The following is a 21,696-nucleotide window of genomic DNA, read 5'->3' on the forward strand; positions in this document are numbered from 1 at the left end:
TACACTGATATATGAATACCTCTGGGAATTAAAGTTCAATTTTTACAACTATAATACAACATCACGTCTGAAGAGAAGTTATAGATTTCTGAGGATTTCTGGTTTTTAATCTGCGTGCAGTTGTCTTTAATATTCTGTACCTCTTCTTGTGAGAATAGAATGAATGAGTACAGCTTATGACGCTAGTGAAAATGGAACACGTTTCCTTGGATCTGTCATAGTGTTGGTAAAGTGAGCACTGTTTTTGAAAGATTAGGAAATGATGACAATTTGGTCCAGCTAACAAAAGACAGAGTCCAGATGAGTTGCTGAGACGGGGGGCAGTGAGTCTGTTCTCAGCGTTACGCTTGGCAGCCCGAGGGGGCGGGCAGACCCATGGTAAGCCAGTTGGTGCGGTGGTAAAGACGGAAGCCTCAGCTTCCTTAATAAAGGAGCATCAATTTACATCGTTTACGGGTAATATGGGGAGAACTACATTGTAATTTGCATCGTATACTAGGTACGCGTGTGTCCAATGCTGCCATCTGTCGGGAGCGCGGACCCGACCGAAACCATGCCCCACTGTCGGTCCCTTGTCGGTGTGCCGGAAAGATTAACTTTTGAACCCGCTTCCAGTGTTGTCACAGGAAATCATCGGGCGTAGTTGATCTCCATTCACGACACGTGTGTTATTGTTACGACAGAGTCGCAGACAAACTATTTAGCTCATTACGCCGGCAGGTTGATACGGCGTATGAGATAATACTTACGCACACTCATTCACACGAGTCATCTCAAGGGGTCAAGAAGGGCAAATACGTGTAGCAATAGATAATGAAGTTTTATGAATAATAATGTCAAAATCAGACACAGCAAAACTGGATTCTATACACATGCAACACTTGAATATGTATGTGCATGTGTTTTGACTGGGATGTGCCGGTGATAAATTTAGTGTAGGTCAAAATCAGTGTTTATATACATGTAGTATATGGATATTTTTGGGATTATCTGAAAAAATTTATAACAAAGCTTTTATCAGACTTACCCTAAATTACCTAAAATTTCACCCACAGAATTGCATTTGTGGGAGTCAAACAAATGTCACAAAATATGACTAATGGCACTGAAACTTACAATTGTCCAGTAAAATGTCGTTATGTTCCAAGCAAACCTTAAAACACCTTTCTAAACTCAATTGAACTCCCAGAATAACGTAAAATGGAGAAGTTATTCGTGAACTAAAGTCATGGTCATTTAGTGTCTTTATATATTGCTTTGTAGATGTAACAATGTTGCAAACCTGAAGACAGATCATTGTATAACCTGTATACTTCATAAATTAATTAATTATTTTCTGTAATGAACTTAAGACTGTAGGCATACATACGTATGTACGTGCAGTAGTCTAAGCATCACGCAGTTTTGCGATAAATATCTGTAACTGTAGGCCGCGCATTTCGTTTATGACCTACCATAGGTACAAAAATGAAGAACAGGTGAGACGGCAACGGTTCTGAACCCAACTGACTGAAAAAATTAACACAATTAATACAATTAATACAATTATACATCCTTTGCATTTATGAAATCCTGAGTTAAATGATATTATTCACACAGGTAAACAGAAGTAAAAACAAACAGTTTATCCCGAACTGAGGATTCCTTTTTTTAGGAAGTTAGAAAGAAACGTTCGAATATTAATTTATAGCTCCAAAATAGGCGAAATTAATCTACTGATACTTATATATGGTTACATACATAAGCATAAATTTCATCAAATATAGCACAACATTACGTATGAAAATGGATCATTGATCTGAATTTATTTATTTATTTATTTGATTGGTGTTTTACGCCGTACTCAAGAATATTTCACTTATACGACGGCGGCCAGCATTATGGTGGGTGGAAACCGGGCAGAGCCCGGGGGAAACCCACGACCATCCGCATGTTGCTGGAAAACCTTCCCAGGTACGGCCGTCATTGATCTGAAGCTGGGTGACGAAATTATATACGGCTGTTTGCACGATATATCATGTTTTGGCATATGTCTCTATTTTACAGAGAGGTGTACTCTATTGTATAACGTACGCGGTTATGACAGTAATAGTGATACATCTCTACATGAGCATAAATTATCAAGTGGCCAATTTGCATGTATGAGATGTTCCTGTATGGATATACATGTAATATAAAGATTTATAGCACGGACAGCAGCTATTGCAGTGCGACAGTTGGCAAATGGCCTCACAAATCTGGTGGAATCCGGACTCTTGCCAATTTAAATCGGTTGGAGTTTTATTCTAACTGTTCACTAAAATGCTTGGATAGAATCAATCCCCTGGCACCATGGACCTAAACAGAAATAGGTAAAAAAAATATTTAAAATTTATTATACTTCATTGGTCTAGAATTACTCAAAATGCCGCATAGTCATGTCGCATTTAATGAACAATCAAATGGAAACAATGCAAATGGCCCCCCCAAAGAGCTGCAATAAAGGTAGGAAAAGTATACGGGCTCTTTGGCTGAGTAAATCAGATTTGTAGTTTCGCTGAAGCGGCCCAAATCACTTCAAGTTCCAAGTATTGAAATCTCTATAATTTTAGAGGTTTGAAGGGTACATATAGCTGTCGAGTTCGTAAAGTATAAATGTCGAGTTGTCCCACAACTGTCAATAAATACACCATTAATATCTGTTAAGGGTAGAGGGTGTATAAGCCTTATTGAGACTTATTTTGAACGAGTGGTACATTTGAAGTATTGATGCAAAAATGCACATCCACAAAATTTGTGGACTGTCTTTGTGTTTTACATCCATAATGCCATTCCTCCCACCATAATGTTGGCCGCCGTCGAATAGGTGAAATATTCTTGAGTACGGCGTAAAACACCAATCAAATAAATAAATAAATAAATGAAATCCTTAATGACGTATCAGAGGTACATCAGCATGATACACGTCATTGTAGATGTAGAAATTGTACACATTTGATTTTAGAGAGTGTACATGAATTAAGGGCATACGTTTGGAGATCTACATGAGTGGAGTTTGTGTTTGGGAGTTGGGAGGGGGGGGGGAAGAGGGGGGAGTCTAGAACCGAAAATCCATGAAAATCCATGAATAAATTCATCAGTGTGAAAGATCACTTTTTAAGATGGAACCAACTTTCCTTTGACGTGTATAGTTGTTCACAATTATATGCTGTTAGTGATAAAAATATTATTACTGTGTAATTTTCAACAAAGCCCAGAATTTGTAATATTTTCAAAATACTGGTATAACTTAACGCTTCTATTGTAGGGACAATAAGGTGTGGGGTGCAATTTGTTAATCCAAAAAATGGTTTCGCAATCTGTTGTTGGAGGCTTGTGGGAAAAAATTAATTAGAAACGACGCCGGCAAGTCAGCAAAAACAACGAGAGCCGTGAAAACAGACCAGACTTCTATTTATTAGCAGACTGGGAGATTTGCACGTTTTGTGGAAGATAAAACTCATTCCACAAAATGGCAAAGATGATTGTGAAGTGAAGAAGCGGTTCTTTTGCCGTTCAATGGACACGTCCCCGAACAAGGCGCTTCATCTCAGTTAAACACCGGTATTTCTAATTAAAGAGCTCGGGGCGTCTTGTCTGATATGAAGAGGTCGAGTGCGGTCCGTTTTTGATCAGAGGCTGTCGATACAAATTACATTTGGGCCTGCTATGACATGATGCAGGGCTGGGTGATGTTCCCGTAAATCTGCAATCAGTCAGGCATTGGAAATAAAACATATAAACATGATTTCTACGCTCATTTTCCTCAGCAGTGAAAACTGTCAAGGCAAATGAGTCGCGCTGTCCAGGATGGATGGTCCTCTATGTGTTCTGAACGATTAGTCACGCATGCACCATCAAACTCCGGCCACTGGACACTGTCCAGCCTTGGCCGGGCGGCGCGCTCGTCCACCGCTCACAACTGGCTTACTGACCACTCTGAGTGGCCATTGTTGGCTAAAGAAAGCCGTGTAGAGGGCAGCAAAGGGCATCAAAGGTCAATTAAAAGGCTTGATTGGACATGAGAGAACAGGACCTAAGACAAGCTCTCATCAAAAGACCCGGAAAATATGATCAGAAGTATGCAAACAGTTATGGTGGTGATCATTCCTGCTCCATCTGGCTTTGTTGAGAAATCAGGGGTCTGTCTGGCAACAGAGGGCAGAGATTCTCTGGACAGTGAGATGACCAGTCCGCTGTCCATCCAGTGACTGGCTGGTCTATTATAAATACTATCTGCAACATTCTTACATTAAATTTCCTTTTTGATAATTTTATGCTGTACTTCAAGTCTCCAGCACTCTATTTGAACTTTCTATGTTGTATCGAAAGCGTATTTCAACAAGAAATTCGAAATGAGAGAAGAGTCCGCTCAAAAACGAACAAGACAAAAAAGGAAGAAAATCTGCGTTACAGTCACATTTTTTAGTCCAGGCCATTTCTTTTGGCCATAATTAACCCAACCTTTTATAAAAACAAAAATTAATGTATAAATGCCAGAATGTGAGGATGCGACATCTGACATTCAAATTAAAAGCGTGAAAGGACAAAAAAGGTTTTTTTTTAAAATTACTTTAACTTTTTATTAGTTTCTTACATATAAAAGGCAATGTTTAACATTCTTCGCTCAATGTATGAATGGGCTCACTATATCGATATATGCTAAAAAAAAAACAAACATTGATTATATTTTACATATATATTTAGATCGATATAAATGCTGTTTAAAAATTGAAATCTATGGTTAATTTTATACAGAGATGAGTGATTCAAGAAACAGTCCAATATTGCATTCCTACATGGACATAGACATGTGAATGTCACATGCATGTATATACGTTGGGGAGAAGACGTATAATTAAATCTCATATACGGCGTTACACTAGTTTAAATCCAATGACGTAGTCACACACACACAAAGCAATTAATGTTTTAAGCTATAGGGTTATCTATATATAATTTAGGACTGATGTACATCGAAGTCGCAAAATTTATTTAATTAATTAATAATTTTATTTTGATTGGTATTTAACGCCGAACATAATTAAGACTTTCTCACTTAAACGACGGCATGAATGTATGCATGTAGGAAACCAGAGTGCGAGGGATTAAATCACCGCCCTTCACAAGATACATGACAGTCCTCCTGACTAAAAGCCGCAGCTTGAACTTCGTGCAGCCAAGAACAAAGTCATCCATCCAAAAAGTCATGTTGTGTAAAGACTGCATGGGAGTTGCTGGCCAGTCCCTTGCGACCATAGAACGGGATGTTGTAGCAGTGTATCGGGTTGTCTTCTTAATCAACTCTCTTAACCCCGTTAATCAATGTTGAGATTAAACACTCCCTCTTATCTCGTATTAATTAGGCAGAGGGGTCTCAAACTGGCCATTCCCCCTCCCCCCGGGGACCCACGTCTGGCCACATGGAGACAAACGTGGGTAATATTAAATGATTAGTTGTTGCATGTCGCTGTTATTGTCTTAAACTACAATAACTCATAACTGTTATTTTTGAAAAATGCTATACTCGCCTTTGTTAGGATCCCAATTTTCCCTCAATCCGGACAACGTCAAAGGCACTTAGGAGCAATATCCCGTCAGAATAGCGAAGTATTTACCAGATTAAAATTTGCTAAGCGGAGCTTTTTCTTACCGACATTGGCGTTCTTGTAAAAACTCCCGCAATTCATATCCAAAAAATCCTCTGACCGATTTATCAACGGAAGGTAATTCCCTAGTTATGTACGCCTTGCAATGACACATACGAGCTCTGGACATCAGAATGGCGGAGTTTTTATTGTTCTCTCAGTATTTCATGACACTCATTCGTTTTCTATAGGCCTGTTGTGGAAGTGCATATGAAAAAAAACCCACTATGCCACATGCTATGAGAAACTTAACTAAAAAGTAGCTAATCTATGCATGCATGTAACTGATCACAGCTGATATTAGTCACAATTATACAATAATACTTACCTGTAAAAGCTATCATAAATAATATAACTATTTTGATCGCTCTAAGGCTCTGTAGCGTACAATATACACGTGTGCAAGGCCAATAATTAAGTCTATACATAAATCATCAACATATGTTGCAATACATAAATGTGTTTCGCAAATCTCGTGAAAGCAACTTAAGTAAGGCATTTAAAAAAAACTAAAGCACATGATATTCAGATGGCCGCCATAATTACTCACTTACTTACTGTCGGTAAGTTCTCATTTTGCAGATTCCCTCTGTAATTAAATCGACGATAAGGTGAACAGCAATGAAAATTTCAGCAAAATCTTTTGATAGTAATTGAGGTTGTGTGACAAGAATTCGTTTTTTAAAGCCCTGATCGCATCTTCAAATGCCGTTAACATTGAATACAATTCACGGGATGGAGCAAAAGAACAACCCCCCCCCCAACCCCCCCCCAACCCCCAACCCCCAAAGAATATATATATATATATATATATATATATATATATATATATATATATATATATATATATATATATAGATATAGATATGCTGCATGACAGATGGACAGAGTAGCTCAGTTCTATATCACAGCATATATATATATATATATAACGGCCTTCCTGGAGAACGTGCAGAGCAGACAGAGAAGTCCAATAGAAAATGACTACAGATATAACCTATATCGACGAGACTACTAAACTTGTGTATACAATGTAATATTGTCCTTCGCGTCATTTTCAGAAGGCATTCGTTATGAGGCAGATGTGTTGACAGGAATAAACAGGAATAATTATTCCAGGTCCTGGCGCCTTCCAGCTCTAGCCCACGTTAGTCGCGCTGTGTGGAGCTGAGCATTAGGTTTTATTTGTATATATACAGTGTCCGAAAAAAATAACTAAAATGACAGCATTTATTTATATGTTTCATTGAATCAGTGCTTTTATGAAATTGCAAAAGAAACAAGTCAGATGTGAATGCTGAAAACAAAATACGAAAATAAATAAAACAAAATCGTTTGCCTCAATAATATTCTTTTTCATCTTTCTTAACGTTAAGCAGTATTTATAGAATTTTGCTCAGATCTGTATATATAATGTTTCCCAAATAATATAAGACGTCTTAGTTCCAAAGAAACGTTTCAGAGATAAAAAAAAAAAATGCAAGGAAGCTAAAAATAATCTTTTTCCATATATGTAAGTTTTGTTGTTCAATTTTGTTTACTTCGGATACGTCCATTTTACGCCTCAGTATACTTTACTTTGCAGTCTTTTCCAGCCGGTAAGGCGTGGACTTGGTTAATAACTGGAGGTTATGAACCACTGCATCACTGTCCTTTTGGACAAAGCTTTGTCTCGTGTAGAACGTCAGCTAATCCACAAAGCCCTGGATTCGAATGAATGAATTCGAGTTTAATAAAGTTTAAAGCTGGGATGACAAATATCTCACGCACACAGCGGTTGTCCATCCGTCCACCCTTCATCAGAATATCTGAAAAAATCTACTGGTTTAAAGCTGTAACTGGTTTAGCGCGGAAGCCGGATTCGAGCCCTTGACGCTGATGGCCAAAGGCTGGTCGGCTGCAGTCGGAAGCATGTATGGTGTACTGGAACGATGCAGCGATAGCCCTGAGGTGTCAAAGCGTAGTGGTTTCGTGTGTGTCACTCTAGGGCTCCCAAACTATGCTTCAGTCCATAGTAATTAGCATTATTGTAGTATGTATGCATGCTTAGGGTTTAACGTCGCACTTAACAATTTTTCAGTCATATGACGAGGAGGAGTCACTAGGTGTGTGTGTACATATACTGTGTCTTCTTGTGACACGGCGAGCCCATGCCGCCAAAGTGCTGCCGCCACTTTAGTATCCTGCCAGCTAATGACATTCTACCTAGTCACATTATATTGACACTGGGACAACCGGTTCTGTTTCGCGTACTAATATTATTCTTATTAAAAGAACCATTTAGTGCACTTATTACTGAGAACAAGTTTATATGTCATCTCATTCTTATATACACACGAGCAGGCACAGTATATGGGCTTTTAAAAAATTGTGTGCAAAACATGCACAAGGTAAGTTCCTCAGGTATACATTTTTCATCGTAAAAAATTTGCATACGTATTTATTTTGATTGGTTTTTATTCCTTACTTGAGAATATTTCACTTCTACGACTGAGGTCAGCATGATTATGGTGGGAGGAAACCGGACAGAGCCCGGGTAAAACCCACAGTCATCAGCAGGTTGCTGACTGACTTTCCAAATTTTCACAGACACATTTAAATTATGTGTACCTTTCGTACTTGTTGCTGTGGTATACGCTACAAATGTGTGCCCAGTTATGTACCTATGATGCACGTCTTTTTTATATACCGCGAGCTATACACGAACGCGTATGTACAAAGCAATGCATATTGCCTTTTCTTACTTTCAAACTAGAAAAATGCTGTAACAAGTTACATGCAATAATCTTTGAAAGTGTATAACGTATTTAAATCTATCAGTTAAAATAAGACAAAGGTTTAAACCTTTATACCGTGATGTATTACGTTGAATTTTAATGAATTCATGGCACGCATGCGCATGACACTGTTTCCAAATCATAATTATCACACAACTTTATGTGTTTTTCTTAGTATCAATATCGCCTATCACAGTTTCTACCTAATTCATGTCCGAAATAGAATGGAGCTGTTCTAAGCTCCATGTAACATGTATATATATATATAGCACTACCAGTTGGGATCCTATATAGGTGTAACATCATTAACATGCACAGTGTTAGAGCGAATGGGACATAATGTCCCAGTGGTTGAGACGAAATGTGATCTAGATGTCTGTATAGTTACATCTGCCTCATAACGTTAGACTTCGCCACAGACCAGGAGTACATACCAACGTATATATATACAGGCATATATAAGTTAGGAATGAAGGCGTGTGTACCTTGATATCACCAGTGCCATGTCAACACATCTGCCTGGCCACGTTAGACATAAAAACCTATACATTCGGACATACAAGTCCAGAATAAAAACATCTGTACCGTCATATCACCAGTATCTTGTCAACACGTCTGTTCTCATAAGGTTAGCGAGCCTACACGTACAGACATACAAGTCAGGAATGACGGCGTCTGTACCTTCACATCATGAGTGTCATGTCAACACATCTGCCCAATAATGTTAGACATAACAACCTAAATACAAACAGACATACAAGTCAGGAACGAAGGCATCTGTGCCTTCATATCACCAGTGTCTTGTGAACACACCTGTCTCGTAAGGTTAGCGGGAATATACGTACAGACATACAAGTCAGGAATGACGGCGTCTGTACCTTCATATCACCAGTGTCGTGTCAGCACACCTGCCTCATAACATTAGACGTAACAACCTATACATACAGACATACAGGTCAGGAATAAAGGCATCTATACCTTCATATCATCAGTGTCATGTCAACACATCTACCTTATCACAACCCATAAAAACAGACATACAAGTCAGGAATGACGGCGTCTGTACCTTTATATCATCCGTGTCATGTCAACACATCTGCCTCATGACGTTAGACATAGCAACCTATACAAGCAGACATACAAGGCAGGATGAAGGCGTCTGTACCTTCATATCACCAGATGTCAACAAATCTGCGTCATTACGTTAGACATTATCTACACATATAGGCATACACCTGCACACACAATGTGCTCACATATACCATCTATATACATCCATATGCATACAATTCAGTAGAACGTCTGGAGTATAGTTCAATCACAAGAGTACATCTTTTACTAGAGACTGTGCAGGTTACGGTCGTGGAGATACAGTGTTGTTTATTGTGCGCTCGTTAACAGATAGATAAGTTAAATAATGCTCCTGGTGAATGAAACAGCAGGATCTGGTTGAATTGGCTGGAGCTTTTAGTCAGGACATTTGAAAGTTACTCAAATAAGGGCGGTGATTTAATCATGTTTCGTGGATGTATAAACCTGCCCGACATAGAACGGTGTTCAACAGTAAAATAAGATAAAACAGTGAGTTCTCTATCAGAACTGCATACACCTGCTTATACATCTGCCTCGTTGTTTGTGAATGAATGTGTGGGGTTTAACGTCGTACTTGTTAATGTTTCAGTCATACGACGAAGAGGAGCCATTAGGTGAGTGTACACATACTGTGCCTTCTCGTGGCAGAGCGATTCCATGCCGCTAAAGAGCTGCCGCCTCTGAAGTATCATGGCCAAGACACCAGGCAGGACACCCCACCCAGTGACCGACACCGGGTTGACCAGTCATGTTTCCTTGCTCTAACTTTTCAGTGCCGATCGCCAAGTGAGACAGTAACAAATACCATTTTTAAAACCTTTAGTATGACCTGATCCAGCTTTGATTTTTGACATCGAGGACGACGCCCTAACCATTATAGGTCACCAAAGTGCTGACGTTATTTGTGACGCCCTAACCATTGTAGGTCACCAAGGCGGTGACGTTATTTGTGACCTGTTTACGCATATACACCGAATCAAGATCAGCAACGTAATCAGAATATGTTACAGGCAAGAAATATGCACTATCAAGACATGGTACAGAGTCAAATCAACGAAAGACTGTAGAATACCATAGACCTAACTGTATAGACTGGGCCTGTTAATATATTTTCATCTTCATTGGCGTGTACGAAGATTGCTGTGAATTTCATCCACCCTGTATTTTTCATTACACATTTTTCTATAACTTTTTCGTTTGGTTGAATGTCATTTAGCAGACACAAAATGGAAGTGACCGCAAAGAATGGAGGTGACTCGACAAGCTATCAAGCGAAAAACCTATCCCATCCCAAGTGCGTAACGACTGTCCTGCGAGAGTGGTCTCCCCTGTTACTATATCCTCCCACATGCCGAGTTATTGTCACATCCAATCATTTAGCGATTATGCTGTCACAATACGCGTGACGAACTCTCCAGTTTCCATACAACTCTACTTGATCATGTCAAAATGATTAAAGAATTTCACTGGCCATTTGATAAACACACATCGATCAAACAGCGGGAATGTGTGAAAATTCAGATTTTTGTAGAGCGGAGGTCGCCTTGATGTGTGTCTAAGTGGTCCAACAAGGGGTTAATACGGAGATAATTTCCACTTTATCTATTTTCTTTGGGAGAGATTTAGCGAATTAAATGGTGTGTGGGAAACGGGAGAAGAAGATTAATTACAAAGAATTCCCTATCCATCAAACAGATATATAAATATACAGCCTTGGGGGGGGGGGGAGCTTTACTGTAGGCAAACAAGGGAATGTTGTTAAGGATTAGCCCTCTTTAAAGCTATCACTATTCCAGATGAATAGAGGGAGGGCGTCAGTAACTAGATGTGGGCCAGCTCCCATGGAGGCAACAACTAAGACGGTATCAATGCATGTAGGCGGATGTTACAGACAAGAGCTTATATATACCTGCAAATACTAGACCATTTGTGAACTATCATACTGCCGTCGCTCTCTTAGTTTTGTTCTTCATGCTAGTGTCTTTTGTATTGTTAGTTTATTGTTATAGTGTCTTTCTTGCTGGTGGACAATTAATACCCAAGACCTGATCCCTTTCAATTGTTTTGTTTGTGATGACTGCACAGCGATTTGAGTTATTCCAGACCTGTCCATGACATTTAATAAACAGCAATTACCATCACTGCATTTTGTCCTTTACAGAATTCTGCTTAAGCCAAGCTGCTAGGCGTACCTAAAAAAAAAGACGCCCAGGTCTTTAAGCCTTCGCGTGAACTGTTAGAATAAAACACAAACAGTGGCAAATTGTCAAGAGACAGGATACATCTGATCATTTGCTAACCATCACAATGTGGTCGCTGCCTCTGATGTCTCCTGCACTGTTCCCTATGGTCAGTATGAAAGATTCAAGTTGTTAGAAGACAGACCATCTTGTATCTTCACTCCCTGTTGCTCCAGAAATGTTTCAAGAGCTTTTGCAACGTGTAGGTCAGCTTTAGCAAAGGCTGTGGAAGATACATACCCACCTCTGCTGGATTTAAAGGAAACTGTACAGACTCTCCAGATACCACATCTTATCCGGGCCTGTATTTGTACTAAGACCAAAACAGTTTCCTGTCTCGCAAACTTAACGAAATTTCGACAGTTGCAAATTATCCTTACTTGGACAGCAATATACCGATAGGTCCTGCTCATGGCATGTACATATCTCACCTTATAGCATTTGTTATAGATCATGTGTGGATGTGACGATTTTGATCAACGTCAAACGCCTTAACTCATGATTTTCTTGTATAAGTAAATATGAGCACAGCATCCAGAATCCCTGACACTCTGCTTCATAACTGATACAGAGATCCATAAACTGAGATATATATTTGATTATTGAAAACTTATGCATTAGAATGGCACACGATTTAAGCACTTATTTCAGTGGAAAGAGAAAAGAACTGAGAAGAACTGACAAGATGAGGTCGTTATTATTGACCTCAAGTAATTTTGCTTTGGTACCGCAGAAATATCGTGTCGGAATTCGTGACCGTGTCATTGGCACATCGGCTTTATTCGTTATACACATATAGTAAGACACGGTAGCCCTTTTTCTTCTTATCATGCAACAACGTTACATAATCTTCATAAGTCTTGCCCGTATCTTGACAATTCTAATCGACCTACCAAGCTGAAACTCCAAGGCCCTATGTAGCCGGAGAGGCGTTTTGAGTCGATTTTGGCAAATGGACGGCACTCTTTACAGATCCCTGGCAACCATACTTTACAGGCGATTGATCACAAAACATACTGGTGTAATTTTTACCATACTATACCAAAGCCCAGCTAACACCAAAGAAACATGTAAATACATCAAGGTAATTTTATACGTTTGTACATACACGTGACTGGACATTCAAAAGTACATACAATTTATACATCTACATGTACATACTCTTATTATCTTATCTACATATACTTTTACACTAATAAACAGTAGTTTAAACTAGTAAATCAGTTTAATACAAATAAATTATTTTGCGGACTTCCTTTTCTAACCCATGAAGACAAGAAAAAATGTATAATGTGACATAAATAGGCCAATTTAACCTTAAACTCCTTTAAAATGGAACAACATGGACATTATTCTGGGTTCGCTTATCTCTAAGAATGTGGCACAAAATCCTCCCAGCCCTAGAATGCATACCATAATGAATCCTTTAGATTTATTTCTTTCACTGACTTTTAATTCTGTACTTAAGAATTTCCCCCTTGTGTGACAAAGGTCAGCTTTATGGATAGAGGAAACCACTGGCCATCACCAGACATCTGACAAACCTGATGACTTAAAAGCTTCAGCTAAATGAACAAGAGCTGGATTTGAGCCTGTGACCTCGTACAATGTACATGGGCTGACCAGCTAACAATGCCTTAGCCAACTGAGTCAGTGAGCGTCCTCAAATCCGTCTTGAACTTTTCACAAATATCAACTATGACACACTATAACATCTCTCCGGTAATTCCAGCCCAAACATAGAAGACAATGTCACAAAACATGACTAGGTCCACATCAAGATGTGATTGCACAAATACTTTATGAATAAGGATTCAATTCTGAAAAAGGAAGCAGGTCTGACTAAAGTCCAAATCTGATTATAATACATGGTGATGTACTTCTATTTTCCAGGCACTAGAAGTTTAATGCTGTGACACATTTGTCTTAGCATAATGAACACATGTGAAATGTTTGCAGTCTGAACTTCTATGATGCAAATTTAAACATATAAATCACGTTCCACTGTTTGGATTTAGTGTCCCTAGGCAATGATAGTGCCTAAATTTCAACTCCTTCATTGGTTCAATCTCTACTCTGGCCCCTTCAACATTCATACACAGTAGACACACATTTACATGTATCACACATGGTACACTTGCCGAACTTCCTCCCTGCACATTACCCGGTTAAGTATTTCCTCCCAAAGAATTGCACTTTTCGGTCAAATGAAGCAGATTTAACAGGAGTATTAAGTTCATAGAATGGATTCATTGCCCACTGAAAAGAGAACAAGTTTGTAACATTTTATTTTGATTCATCTGATATGTGTTTGACTCAGTAGTCTAGCAATTTTCACTTACATGAAAGCATTGATTTTCTGCGCAAACACAATTTAAGAAAACTCAGGTACTGGCTGAAAACACACTTTGAAAAGTTTCACAGTTTTCATAGTTTAAATGCTTTAAATTTAACAATTCTTTCAATATTGTATTTGCCACATCACAATAGTGTCTCCTTGTACTACGCAGTCCCAGTGCTGATATATCTATGGTGGTGCATCACTCTAACACCAAGTGTCAAAGACACCACACAGGACACTCCACCAAGTCAAAAGGACACTGGGGCCTCCATGGCTCAGCTGCGTAATGACCCAGGAGTTTCTCGCTCTGAGTCCGGCCGTATGTGGGAAGGTCTGCCAGCAACCTGCAGATGGTCACAAGGACACTGGGCCTGTGCTAAGTGTCAAAAGAGGATAAGCTGTCGCCTGATAACCTGAACAAACATGCAGCTGCTAGCTGGCAAGCAAAGTACCAACTAAATAACTTGTTTTCTATAAAACTTGGAAGAGAAAAAAATTGGTTTTGTAATGCTCACCTTCATGTAAATTTCATAAACATCAGTGAAGAAATTTTTAATTCCATCTTCATTCTTGATATCATGTAGCATGATGAATCTCATACGTGTATCAAGTTAAGGTACAAATGAAGTACATATGTGGAAATATACCCCAGGAAGTGTCTTACATCGCTGATATTTCCATCACACGTTTTTTACACCAATATTCATGTTACTGAATACTGACATTCGAGCCTGTAAATAGAACTAATGTATTCAAAGGTGAAAAAAAGTAACTTTTCAGTGAATATCATCAATAGTTAGACTTGGGATCGAACCTAGGCCTGCACTCCTATAAATACAAAACTTTAATAAAAACAAAACATAAAAAGGATATGTCCTGCTGTGACAAATGCAGACACAAACCACTCGTTAAACTTGTCCACTATTTTCAGGTACATGTTATTTGTGGTCCACATCTGTTCATCGATGAGATCTAAAGCAGCATGAGCTATGAACTGGTTCAAGTGGCGATGATCATCTTTCTGTATAAACACAGAAGACAAAGTCACAGATTTAAGTATAAATATTAAAAGCACAGTAAGTTCATATGATACAAAAATTTACTTTATCAATGTCAAACATTATCATAACACAGGAAGTTTTTTGCATCAACATTAGCTGAAACTACCTGACCAATAATCCAGGGGAGATAACTTGTAACATGAAGATAGATGAATGTCCAGGAAGATGACAAATGAATACGAACACTTTGTCAATTTCAATAATAACTTTCACAACTAACAGTTTATTTAGGTATTATACAATCAAACTTATCACTGACATACATGTATTTATTATAATACAACTGATAATAATGTGTGTTAAGACGTGGAACATCTCACTTTTGGGTCATTGCCTTTGTTGGATGGAGAGAACTCCTGCTCAAAAACTGGGTTGTCATGGTGACCAACAATCGCAAAGTAATAATTACCAGCCATGGCACACTGTCAATGTCTACAATCTGAAAAAAAAAACAAAAGCCCCAAAAAGTCTAAATCTTTAAAGGTGCGCTTCATGATCTACTGAAACTATATCTATGCATGTATGCTTGGGGTTTTATGTCATACTAACAATTTTTCTGTCACATGATTTGAAGTCATCATTGGGTGTGTGTACGTATATTGTGTCTTTTTGTGACAAGGTCAGTCCATGCTACCAAAGTGCTGCTTCCACTAAAGTATCTGATGCCGAAAAACATCAGATATGACACAATACCCATTCACATCATACTGACACCAGGCCAACCAGTCCTGTTTCCTTTCTCTTATCTCTCAGTGCAGAGTCCCAAGTGAGGAAGCAACAACAACCATTTTAATACCCATTGCCCTTTAGTATGGCCAGAGAACAACCCAGGTTTGATCGCAGATCTCCCTACTTCAAGGCAGATGTTCTAAACTTAGGCCACTAAGGCTGTCCAAATTCTCTGGGGCAAGGCGCTTGGTGTGATATTTCTGATCATGGCAATACATCTACTGCAACAAAACAGTGATTGGAGAAAAGCTTACATGTTCTTACAATTCAATAACCCAGTATTTACAGTGCCAGTACAAAAGTGCTAAACTTGAGTCTAAAATGACAGACACACTGGGTATTATACCCAGTATACTATACTATTTATTTATTTATTTGATAGATGTTTTACATCATATTCAAGAATATTCAAGAATATTCACAACGCAGCCAGCATTATGGTGGAAGGAAACTGGACAGAGCGTGGTGGAAGCCCATGTTGCTGACAGACCACCCCATGTATGACTGGAGAGGACATTGATTGGATGGACTCCCGGCCCAAGAGTGATGGGTTCCTGGTTCATTACAGCACTAACATGCTAACCACTAGGCCAACAAGGCCCTCACTCCGTCTACTATGATGACAACCTTAATGCTGTTCAGGAGATAATTTTATTTACTACATTATAACAGTGCAATACATAATTAGCGTTAAAGGACATGATAGCACCTTCCTAAAACATTTTTCACTTGAAAGCAAGATACTCAAGCTTTCTAAAAGGTATTATATTTATTTCAATGAGATTTCACTGAATAACATATAGAACAAAATGACAATACTGTGCAAATGGCTGTTGTGAATCAACACAGCAGGGCCATTTCACACAAGCTGTGTGAAAGGTCTGTATAATTTACAGACCTAATATCGTTTGAGTAACAAGGCGTGTAACATTCAACTACAGCATCACAAATTATGTCAGACAGTAGCATACCATCTCAGCCCAAACCTCATTCATCTCCCCAGTAGACCATAGGCCTACTTCGCCACGCTGTTCAAATTATACAGATACATTTTTTGTCATTCATTTTAGCGTTCAGTCAGCAGTTTCTCAATAACAAATATCAGGGTCAGTGAAAAATTCATTAGTGATGTCCAAGATTTGTGGGAATAAAAAGACAGCATCTCACCAGATAATGCTTAAATTAATTAAGTCTTGTTATATTTTTCTTTATCTAAATTTATTACAAATGAAGAATTTAAATTTTGCTCCTTTGTCTGTCTCCCATACAACAGATTTTTTTTCCTGTTTTGTTTTATAAAATACAGTAAAATTATTGAAACACGGTGTTCAGCCGGTGGTGCTTTCTCTAACATCCACGATAACTAGGTCAGCACTGTTCTCATCTTAGAAGCCACCAATACAAAATTGAAGCATAAAATCCAGCAACAGTCCAATGCCCAGATCAGCATGAGTGATGCTTAGGTTTATTTCAATTTGTTTCAGAACTGAGCATCAATCTAGTTGTACAAGTCAATATCACCAACACAACCCCTCCAGAGGCTACGACCTTAACCAGGAATACCCTGGCCATGCATCTCATTTAGACAAGGTTGCAGGAGTTCCTTGTAAATGATATAGTAAGTCTGGCTACTGTATCAACAGTTCAAGCAGAGGAAGAAATATTCTTCCAGTATGTCCTATATGAGATAGGCTACTGCTTAGACTATTATACGGAAAATACCTTTGATGTTAGAGAGCTAGAGCTAACATGACGTCACTTTTCTCTTGATAATGGAGACTAGCTTGAAGCTGTCTCAAGACTAAACTTCACTAAACTTTCACTGGGTTGAAAAAAAAATAATCTAAAACAATAGTTAATGCCAGTTTAAGATATTTTGAATGATAGTCTTTCAGTGGACACAAACATTAGTCTTTCACTTTAAATGTATTTGATATTACTGAACAACAGTAAACAGTAAGATGTAAGTTAGCTTAAGCTTGAATCTTACACTATTGTCAGAAATGTGTTTATCCGCTTTATGTTAATATAATATCTGCCATAACTGATTGGCTGTAACTGATGCTGAAAATGATATATTGCAGCAGCAGTTATTGCACTGTAGCCTTTGCAAAATACTGAACTCGTCATGACTGAACCCGTACTGTACACTTCAGCATCACTTCTTCGGACTATTCTAACTTGAACCCATGCCCCAAAAACGTTCGAAATAAAGATTTGGAGCAACTGTCCATTTTGTCAAACATGTGTCGCATGGGGTGGGTGGCCCTTGTCAGTTTATGTGACATGGACGCTGACAGGGTCAGTGACACTACTGTCTACAGTGACAATCAAAAGGCAGCTACACGCTGCACTACTGTTTACAATTGACCGACAGAACAGCATAATACTGTGGCAACCAGTTGGTACCTTCGACACAGTTTCATCTGCTCTCGGTGCGACGAACGCGCCTCGCTTTATGTTTCTAGGAAAGATCTAATATTATGCCCACATACCTATCCTAACATGCGGAGCATGCCCATATCAAGAGATACCGGAAGTTATTCCATCAGCGCCATCTACAACGATTTAGCGTAATGCGGCAGGTAAACAGTCCTGAGATAAAATAGATCTTGTTTTATTTCGTATATTAGCCACGTTATTCTGACTAACTTTCATTATATGTGAACAGAGTTGTGATTGCAAGATTTTTTCTGTCAGTCTCCGTTAGCTATCATTTTTATACCAAGCAATGTGGCACTTGTGTATGTGATTTACGCGTAGTAATCTGACTTACCCATTACTGGCGTCAACAACATGGCTGCCGGTGCAGAAGTTTGAGCGGTTTTCGATCATCCGATTTGCATTTCGAAACAACTGAAAATACTTTCGCTGGAACGGTCAGATAAATGTAAGCACAAATTATTTTTATTGTGAAGCATTTGTCATCCAAAATGATTACCGTGCTCGATTCTTAAAAGAAAGAGATATAATTACAGCCTAGCCCTGTCTTGTGCGATTCGAAGATATGACGGGCACATGCTTGCTCACGTTTGCATGACTTCGTTCTACACCCTACTAGTCCGTTGTATCGACTGCCTATGTGCACCTGTGTATATGTATCTGCTAGGTCGCCTTTCTTGGAGAGCATTTCTACTAGTGCTTGTATTGACAGCTGCAGCAAAGCTCCCATCACTTGAAAGCTGGAGATACAGGAAGCTCAGTAGTGCCAGTCGATATCCATAGCGACCACAAGCGGAAATCTTCAAATCTACCCACAAATATAGATCTGTAGGACTGTGATTACGTATATTATCACAGGTCTGTCTTGTTCCATAGCCTACCATGAACATCTCTGTATCTTTCGTGCTGGTCTGAATATACTAATGCTGACCGCCAAACAATGTGTTTGTCCATACTGATATACGCCTCTTCTGTTAATGGGGTAGAGGCGGGGCAAGGGGGGACTCGTGTCAACAGTTATCACTGCCACTATTAGACAGGTTTGCCCCTGATTTTGACATACATGGGCTAATCTTGCAGTGTGATTTGATTTAAATAGTTTTGCATACTTTTGTACTTTCCTTAAATCATTTTGGCTTAAATACACATGAGGTAAATGATAAACTCAGCTGGCAAGAGGCCAAACATTTGGGTTTTACTTTTAACTTTTAACTGTTCATCTATGTCCAGAGATATTGCTGGCGTAATGCAGATCACACATGTTTTTACTCAAAATCCGTAGTGTTTTTGCCCAGCCTCAAACTGTATTCAAATTCCAGTATTTATAAACATTGATGAGTGATACATGCATACCCTGTGTCATTGTAACTGGAGGAACCCAATTGTGACAGCTGTCTGTATGGAATCAAAGGAACCAAAGCATAAATGCCAGCAATAAATGTTCATTCTCCGTCCACCATCATTAGGCTACAAAGGAGACTACCTGGGTGATGGTGCCACAAGGATTCACCCAAAAATATGCATTCTAGGGTACCGTGCTAATATCACAAATGATTTATTGAAACACAGCAGTTGTGACAAAGTCTTTACCTGTCTTTTGCAGCAATTCATTATAAACCAAGGAGAAATGCATTGTTTGTAGATAAGGAAACAATAGAGCTGCATGTTGCACCTGAAAAGGATTTTAATCATGTTTCAAATACATTTATTCTGATGTCTCAGAGCTTTCTTTGAGATAATGATTTCAAAATGGTAAATGGAAGAAGTCAAGAGTTCCTGTACTGTGAAAAGTCATACCATGATGGGATTCTGGATTTCCCATTGCTACAGGCTTTATGTTCTGGCCACAGTGGTTGTATGAAGTGCATTCTACTTTAAATCGGACATTTTGTTTTTCTCATTTTTAGACATTTTAAGGGAATCTCAGGTTGCTACTCCATAATGTGTTGAAAGGCAATGCATGTGGATGTCACAAAGGCTTTACCTGTCTAGGCTGCCTTGTCAGTTTCAGGAATATAGGCATTGTCTTAAAGTGAGTGTAGACAGTGGAGGGTGGAGTGTGAAGATGAAGAATAAGTAATTGCAACAAATAATATCAAGATCACATTAAAGGATTTGTGTCCAGATTTAGCTACTTGCCCAGAGTATAAAGATTACAACCGGTTTAACTGTATGTTACCAGGACTGCCTCTGAGAAACGTAATTATGACCTTATATCTGTCAAGAGAATTAGATTTACAACCCTAGCCAATCTCCATCTGGCTGCCCGGTAAAGCTCAGTGGGTGACATCATAGATGGTCAACCGAAGTCTAGCTGGACTGTAAAACCTGGGAATTCATATCAAAATGATGTCATTTTCTAGCTGCACAGAAGCAGCTATACTGCCGTATCAATTTGAACTCATAGTGGACGACGAAGTTCCGATTAATGACATTAACACCTCTGATCAGACTTCAGATTCCAAGTTTTGAGTTGTTGAATTTGATTTTTGTCCAGGCAATTCTAGCCGCACTGATAATATGGACTGGCAAGCTGTAGCTTTATTCTGTGTTACACTGCAGATCTACGTTTCATGTGTATATCAGATTTAATATTTACTTTTCGCTCCGTCTATCCGCTTCACAATAAATATCAGTCTGTTCCCCGAGTAGATTTACTTCTAAAATGGGTTCGTGGGAATTAATTTTCGTACATTTAATAAAGGCAGTACTGAAAAAATAGTGTCTGGTCATAGCGGTGTTGCCAATCTGGATTAGACATTAAAACAATGGGGGATGGATTATCACTATATAATATAGTTTTTGCACCTACCCTGAGCAGTATTCAAAGAGATGTCACTTGTTGTCGCATCTTTGATGAGTAATTTCAATAAACAACCAGTATTTCAACCCCTGTCATTAATTCTTGTTTAACGCAGTCAAGCAAAACCATTAGTTTTGGATTGTTTTCGATTTTGATCATCCTCTGTAGCTGGTGAGAAACTGCTAGCATTGACGTATCTGTCAAACGACCATTGCATTGTTGTACACAGTTTACAGTTTGTTAGAAGCCCACTCATTGGTCCACAGCCAATGGGATAGCATGTATCGAAGTGACATTCATTGGAAGCCATCCCATGGTTGTATCTTCTTTTCTTTCACTTTACCGACATACCAAAGATTGATAAAGCTAATGACGAATGAACCGCTTTGTTTTACACCAACCCAGCCCTTATGCAGAACAGCAAACCATTTCATGGAGAAATTTGATATGCTTGTTGTCACTTCTGTGGTTTTTTAGCACTGAACTTAATGGCAAGCTGGTAAAGGTTGGACTTGTATGACCTCATTCGGCAGGGACCAGAGAGT

The 21,696-nt window shown here is 38.8% G+C and overlaps 2 protein-coding genes across 11 annotated transcripts in view; one reads left to right on the forward strand and one right to left on the reverse strand.

The window, feature by feature from the left end:
- Positions 1 to 12,569: 12,569 nt before the first annotated feature.
- Positions 12,570 to 18,561, reverse strand: LOC135473177 (trafficking protein particle complex subunit 2-like). 2 transcript variants are annotated; one of them, XM_064753020.1, is made up of 5 exons: positions 18,402 to 18,561; positions 15,498 to 15,616; positions 14,990 to 15,137; positions 14,632 to 14,717; positions 12,570 to 14,034 (listed from the first exon to the last, which is right to left on the reverse strand). In XM_064753020.1, exons 2-5 carry the CDS (start codon positions 15,591 to 15,593, stop codon positions 13,936 to 13,938), a joined length of 429 nt encoding a protein of 142 aa, XP_064609090.1. In that variant the 5' UTR covers positions 15,594 to 15,616; positions 18,402 to 18,561; the 3' UTR covers positions 12,570 to 13,935. The 2 variants fall into 2 exon arrangements, with proteins under 2 accessions (XP_064609090.1, XP_064609089.1); XM_064753019.1 differs by having other exon boundaries at positions 12,571 to 14,034; positions 18,316 to 18,410.
- A 126-nt stretch (positions 18,562 to 18,687) lies between these two features.
- The window catches only part of LOC135474057 (pericentriolar material 1 protein-like), a 41,099-nt gene continuing 38,090 nt past the window's right edge, over positions 18,688 to 21,696 (forward strand). For 8 of the 9 annotated variants that reach the window (XM_064754049.1, XM_064754052.1, XM_064754053.1 and 5 more), the window contains exon 1: positions 18,688 to 18,796. The gene's annotated coding sequence lies outside the window, so the exon portion shown is untranslated. The remainder of the gene's footprint in view (positions 18,797 to 21,696) is intronic. The other variant, XM_064754050.1, reaches the window with a different exon arrangement.

The sequence above is a fragment of the Liolophura sinensis genome, chromosome 8, assembly GCF_032854445.1.
Source record: "Liolophura sinensis isolate JHLJ2023 chromosome 8, CUHK_Ljap_v2, whole genome shotgun sequence".
NCBI lineage: Eukaryota > Metazoa > Mollusca > Polyplacophora > Chitonida > Chitonidae > Liolophura > Liolophura sinensis.

Coding starts and splice junctions, on each gene's coding strand:
- LOC135473177 (XM_064753020.1), bottom strand. CDS start 15,593: ATGGCTGGTAATTATTACTTTGCGATTGTTGGTCACCATGACAACCCA. Junction 15,138..15,497: donor ACAAAGGCAATGACCCAAAA/GTGAGATGTTCC, acceptor GTGTTTATACAG/AAAGATGATCATCGCCACTT. Junction 14,718..14,989: donor TGCATTTGTCACAGCAGGAC/ATATCCTTTTTA, acceptor AACTTGATACAC/GTATGAGATTCATCATGCTA.